This window comes from Apium graveolens, chromosome 9, assembly GCF_009905375.1.
Source record: "Apium graveolens cultivar Ventura chromosome 9, ASM990537v1, whole genome shotgun sequence".
In the NCBI taxonomy this organism is placed as follows: Eukaryota; Viridiplantae; Streptophyta; class Magnoliopsida; order Apiales; family Apiaceae; genus Apium; species Apium graveolens.
This window is the reverse complement of record NC_133655.1, coordinates 106,412,562-106,419,277: the sequence shown is the minus strand read 5'-3', so window position 1 is coordinate 106,419,277 and position 6,716 is coordinate 106,412,562. Positions and strand designations below refer to the sequence as shown.

Sequence of the window (6,716 nt, the reverse complement as noted above, 5' to 3'; positions counted from 1 at the left end):
GCCACATTTGAAACACTTGAATTTTGATTCATCAACCATGTTTCTATTTGGCTTAGCTGCTCCAAAATTCTTCTTAAATTTGAGCATGGAAAATCTTCTGGATAAGAATGCTAGATGTTCATCAATATCATCCATGTCATCTTGACTCAATTGATCTTCATTTTCAGCTACCAGCCCTTTACCCTTGCTTTCACAGACCTTTGATGTAGACTCAACAGCTTTTACCTTCATCACTTTCTCCTTCTCAAACTCAGCAACCAGTGCTATGGACCCTCCTTTCTTCATTCCTTTCTCCATCCTCTCATCTTGCTCTATTTCAAGCTCATAGGTTTTCAGGATGCCATACAGTCTTTCCAAGGCGAACTCCTTGTAATCCTGTGAATTTCTCAATGAGACTGTCATTGGCTACCACTTCTTTGGAAGAGATCTAAGGAACTTGAGGTTAGAGTCTTTTGTTTGATAGACTCTTCCAAGCAACTTCAGAGCATTTAGTAGCTTTTTAAATCTACTAAAAATATGACTGAGAGACTCACTTTCTTCACAATGGAAATGCTCATATTGTTGAATCAGTAGCTGCATCTTATTCTCCCTTACTTGCTCAGTACCATCACAAATAATCTGGATTGTGTCCCAAACCTCTTTGGATGTCTTACAGTTAATGATATTATCAAACATATCACCATCAACTCCATTGAACAATATATTCATGGCCTTCTTGTCTTTCCAGACTTGTTCAATGTCAGGGTCTGACCATTCATGCCTAGGTTTTGGAACAGATGGTTCATTTCCAGTTGTAGCTCTCATTGGTACATGAGGACCTCTCTCTATGCAGTCTACATAGGCCTCATCTTGAGAAAGAAGATGTAGGTGCATCTTCACCTTCCAGTGGTGATAGTTGTCTTTGTCCAGAAATGGAATCTTTACTCTAACATCCTTTCTGTTCATCTTGTTATTTGTTGTGATCTTTATACTCTTTGTTCTTCAAGAGCTTGTTCTAATACCAATTGTTATTCCCTAAAAAATACAACAAGAATTACAGAATGGGGGTTGAATGTAATTCTGGCATTTTTTTTCAAATTTAAAAAATGTTCTAACTTGATAAATATAACAGTGTTTGATTAGCAATGGTGCGGAATAAAAGAGTGATAGAAATCAAAACACTAAGTAATAAAAACAAAAGCTTTTAAAACTTTCTGGTGGATTTGAAAGTATCCACCAGATATATATATATATATATATATATATATATCAATTTGAGAACTCTGTGAAGCTTTGAATAGCTCACAGCTGCTTACAAGTTTGAACAACTAAACTACATAGAAATGCTTACATAATATAGCTTGATATGTTTCTCTGAAAATAGACTTGCTTAGTTAAATGTTTTACTTGCTACACTTGGTTTATATGTAACCAAGTTTACATGAGAATAAGACAAGATAATAAAACAAAACATATATAGTCTAAATTCATGCCATTTCATTACTCTATTCCAGCATCTTTGAATATCTTCACAATTGCATAGAAATGGTAATGCTTCTTTGTTCTCAAATTCATACTTAACAGACTGCCACATTCCTTTTGCAAACACCCAACGCATGTGACAGTGTTGTCACAGTTAACAGCTATTTGAATTTGATCATCCATCGGGACTATGTTTGTCATCCGTCGGGAGCTTTGTTGATCATCCGTCGGGAGTCTTTGTGAACCATCCGTCGGGAGCTTTTTATGTCACTTGACTCCATTTCATTTATACAGAATTACAAGACATCTTATATTTACAACTAATCACCTTATTCTTTATATCCACTAGTAATCAATATGACTCATCTACTCCTATAGAATCTACACAATGTTGCTTGCAGAAATGTGCTACAAAACTTATTTGTTACATAAGCTACTCACTCGATGGATGTTAATCTGTCATCCGTCGGGACTAAAAAGTTCATCCGTCGGGACTATATTAGATCATCTGTCGAGTGCTATAAAATATACTAAGTTAAATCTACTAAGATATTTTGTTTAACTTATCATCAAGTTCACAACATATTCCTAACAAATACCGTACCTGATTGGAATGAGCCCTTCGAGATGATGTGTGATGCTAGTGACTATGCAGTTGGAGCAAATCTTGGCCAGAGGAAGCAAAACATTTTCCATGTGGTTTACTATGTTAGTAAGACCCTTAATTGTGCTCAGCTGAATTACACTACTACATAGAAGGAATTGCTGGCAATTATCTATGGTTTTGAGAAATTTCAATCTTATCTGCTTGGGATAAAGGTGACAGTTTACAATGATCATGCTGCTATTCGATATTTGGTCTCGAAGAAAGATTCAAAACCTCACTTGATTCGATGGATTCTCTTACTTCTGGAATTCGAGCTGCAAATTGTTGAGTGGCATTTATGACACTTTATAATGCTCTAATAAGCTTTGAATTGATACTTTTGTACTCAAGTCGTTAGTGTTTTAACGTGTTTTTGAGTGTTTTTGCATTTCAGGCATTATCTAGGTAATCAGGTGAATTAGCATTGTTTTGGTGCTAATTTGGTGTCAAGGTGGTGTGGGAATAAAAGCTCGTGGAAAGCCGGCTCGAAGCAGCTAGGAAAAGAAGAAAATCTGAAGTTTTTCCAGAAGTATGGCACGCCCGCGTTGGTCAAGCGCGCGACCACGCCAGGATGTCTGAAAGGCAGCGTGCCCACGCTGTGATAGCGAGCAGCCGCGCCGGTGTGAAATTACAGAATCCTGATTCTATTATAATTACAATTGGAGGACTTCTGGATTGCATGGGGCTGCTATATAAACAACTTTAGGTCATTTTTCATATGTAATCAAGCCAGAGACATATCAAGGAGAGCTGTAAGAAGACCGTTTTAGCATGATTTAACGAAGACGAAGAAGATCTTGTTTTTACTTGTGAATCTTTGTTTTAAGTTGTATTTGGATGCTAGTTTTCTTAATGGAGAACCTTACTCTTGTTTCGTACTTGGTTTTGTTTATTCGTTATAAAGACTACGTTTGTTATACTATGCTTTCATCGAAACCCACGCTGATGATGAGTCCGATTTTGGGCTAATCTTTATCATGGGGTTCTAGCGGATTTATTATGGATTTCTTTAGTTAAATTGTTCGATGCCTTAGTGTGTGATGATTGTATGATAACCTAGTATTGGTTGTGCATATTCGTCTTATGAGCGTCGCGAACTTATAAGATAGTGTGTTAATTCTTAATGAAGCAAAAGTGAATTTAAGGATTTAGAACTTGCCATGCTAGCATAGGTTCATTTATTTGTTATGCATGATTTATGGGTAATTTTAACCATCTTACTTGCCCTATGTAATCAAGATAGATTACTTTTGCTTAAACCGTTATGTTTTCAAATTCTATAGACATATAGGGTCTCAATATAATTGGTGTCTATTCAACTTCTATCTCTTTTTTGGATGTCTGGTAGTATGGTATTCGTGCAACGAAAGTTGGAGTTTATCAGTTTCGTGTTATCTGATTAGTGTCATCACCATTGCATGCTAAGTTTAAGAACAATAAGGCTATTGAATGAAGTATTTAATGAAGTTAGAATCCCATGTTTGTCATATATATTAATTCAGACAATCTTAGTCTCTTAGTTATAATTGTTAGCTTAATTTTTAGTTATAAACAACCTCAATTTGTTATCGTCTTAGCATTGAATAATAACCATACATTGTTGCTTAAGTGCATAAATTAATTAGTTAACCAAGCCGGTCTCTGTGGGAACAAACTAGAAAAGATTTTTATATTACTTGCGAACGCATATACTTGCGTGTATTATTAGCGCGTATTTAGCGACTAACAAGTTTTTGGCGCTGCTACCGGGGATTGCAATGTTAATTTTTAGTTTATATATTTTCCATCAGTGGTTGTTAAAGTCCATTGACTCGGACATTGTTACTTATTTATTTCCTTGTCTTATTTCAGGTACTCTAGCGAGGGTGTATGCATACGCGTTCGTGTACTCGTAATAAAACACTGGATAAAGCCGAGGAAGAAGTTGTGGTGGTTCGAAAGGAAGTTTTTGAAGAAGAAAAGAAGTTAGAAGAGGAAGAGAAAGTCGAAGAACCAGTTTTAGTAGAGGTGGGTGATCAAGAAGAAAATCCTAAGGCTTTGATGGACTATTCTCAGCCTAAGATCAATGACATTCAGTCAAGCAACATCAGGCCAGCCATTAGGGCTAACACTTTTGAGATCAAGTCTAGCATGTTGTTTCGAGATGTGATCGCTGCTAACGAGTTAGTAATATATCCAAGAGAGACGAGATACCTCTAAATATGATGCTCGAAGTTGAGATTTTCGATGTTTGGGGAATCGACTTTATGGGGCCATTTATCTCATCCTGCAACAATCAGTATATTTTGTTGGTGGTTGATTATGTGTCCAAATGGGTCGAGGTGAAAGCTTTACCAACCAATGATACTAAGGTGGTGATCAACTTCCTTCAAAAGCAGATATTCACACGTTTCGGCACGCCATGAGTCATAATCAGTGACGAGGGATCGCATTTCTGCAACCGCAAGTTCACTGCATTGATGTAGAAGTATCACACGAATCATCATATTGCCACAACCTACCGTCCTCAAACTAATGGGCAAGTTGAAGTGTCTAATGGGGAGATTAAACGTATCTTGGAGAAGGTGGTGAGTCCATTAAGAAAAGATTGATCTTTGAAGCTAGATGAAACTGTTTGGGCATATATAAACAGCATTCAAGACTCCTATTGGTATGTCTCCTTTCAGTTGGTGTATGGGAAGGCGTGTCATTTACCTGCGGAGTTAGAGCATAAAACATATTGGGCTTTGAAGAAGTTAAATCTTGACATGGAAGCTGCTGGAGAGAAAAGAATGCTTCAACTAAATGAACTCGAGGAGTTTCGACTACAGGCTTATGAGAATAACAAGGTGTACAAGGAGAAAGTCAAGAGATGGCATGATAGGAGATTAGTGTGCAAGTCTTTTGTGCCCGGTCAGAAGGTTTTATTCTAAAACTCTCATCTCCGACTTTTTCCGGGAAAACTTAAGTCGAGGTGGTCAGGGCCATTCACGGTCAAAACTGTGTTTCCACAGGGAGCTGTAGAGATTTTTAATGTAACGCCCCTAAATCTGGGGTCAGGAATCTGGGTCGTCACGCAATCCTTCAATCATGTATAACCTGTATTAACTCAATAATCCAATAATTCCATATCACAGACCCCCAATCTCACACACTCACAAGTTGTAGCCTTAGAAATGACGTACCATAAGTATCATCTGTTATTAAAACTCAAATGTACTTTACAGGATCTCAAATAATTATTCATAACCTCTACATGAAGTTACAATAATTACGACTGATATCTTATACCTATCTGATACTCTGGCCCACCTGAGACAAAGCATCCAAGGATTCTCCACATGACTGCAAGCGACTGAGTCCCACACCGGCATACTGATTATCTGTTGTGCTGTGACATTTAAAAGAAATCAAGAGTGAGCAATAATGCTCAATCATAATAATGTAGTGTATGAAGAGACTGTATGAAAATTTAAGTATAATTCCATATACAATAAATATATTTATTTAAAATAGTTTTCCTCGATGATTCACACCTTCTTTTGAAAATAGTTCTTTTATTATCATGCAAATACCTTAATGGTAAACCCAACACCTAGGTTTGGGTTACGGTATTGCATTACAATTCCAATTGGAAGAATTTAGGACATTCACTTGAGCCACCGCATACGATGATCAGTCGTACTATAGAAACAGTAACCTTTTCTACTAGTAGAAGGACGACACCTTCGTATCCCAGTTATCACCCTTTCCACATACGGGCTATGTATCCCATTTCGGGTATAAACACACTTCGCGGGTCCTGCAATAACCCCAATTTTTGGAATTTTTTTAAACCCTTATGAATAGTGATTTTGCTGATTATGCTGAATAAGAAAACTTTTCATACCACACTATGTAGGGGTTCTTCTATTGTTATTCTGAGATCTTATTAGTACTTTATATGGGATATAAGTGTATGTAAAGATCGTCAGAATCCAAATTCGAACACTTTGATTTTTACCGAAAATCCACCAGATACCGAAAGAATTGAGTATAAGGTAACAGGATAAAAGGGATTTAAATTCAAGGATTATAAGAGGGGATCATAAAAGGAATACAATGTATTGAGAAAAGTTAAGGGAACCCAAGTAATAAGATCCCGGGTATGATCCCTCAAACGATAAATGAGAACGAAAGTTAAGTGAACCGTATAACAGATCAGCGGTCATTAGGCAAGCAATTAGGAGTTAATCAAGGAGGTTAGGGATGATGATGTCATCAAACCAACAAGAAGAGGACAAGTGTGTAGGGTGACATCACATGATGACCAAAGTGTGACATAAGGGAAGGAAGTGTGGTTGATTTATAACCACACAATTTTTCATGGTTAAAAATGATTAAAACAAAAGAAAAATCAGCCAACCAAGGCAAATCAAAACAAATCACAAAAACACAAAAGCTCTTCCCTTTTCTTCAAAGAAAAGCTCTCGGCTTTTTCTTATTTCAAGAGAAGAAATTTTCAAAAATCAAGATCCAACCATTGTTAAATCACAAGGTAATTATCCAAGGTCCTTTATGATTAGTTATGGATATCCTATAAGTTTGAGCTTCTAATTCATTCACAATCTCTTCCTAAAAATCATGGAAG

General features: G+C 36.6%; 1 protein-coding gene across 1 annotated transcript; it reads left to right on the top strand.

The window, feature by feature from the left end:
* The first annotated feature begins 4,353 nt into the window (after positions 1-4,353).
* On the top strand, positions 4,354-5,019 carry LOC141685459 (uncharacterized). The gene is made up of 3 exons (XM_074490557.1): positions 4,354-4,458; positions 4,573-4,674; positions 4,774-5,019. Exons 1-3 carry the CDS (start codon positions 4,354-4,356, stop codon positions 5,017-5,019), a joined length of 453 nt encoding a protein of 150 aa, XP_074346658.1.
* The last annotated feature ends 1,697 nt before the right edge of the window (positions 5,020-6,716 follow it).

What these genes read in the sequence shown, in the direction of transcription:
- LOC141685459 (XM_074490557.1), top strand. Translation starts at nt 4,354, where the DNA reads ATGGGGCCATTTATCTCATCCTGCAACAATCAGTATATTTTGTTGGTG. An exon ending in TACCAACCAATGATACTAAG is followed by an intron (nt 4,459 to 4,572) that starts GTGGTGATCAAC and finishes GCATTGATGTAG; the next exon opens with AAGTATCACACGAATCATCA. An exon ending in AACGTATCTTGGAGAAGGTG is followed by an intron (nt 4,675 to 4,773) that starts GTGAGTCCATTA and finishes GTCTCCTTTCAG; the next exon opens with TTGGTGTATGGGAAGGCGTG.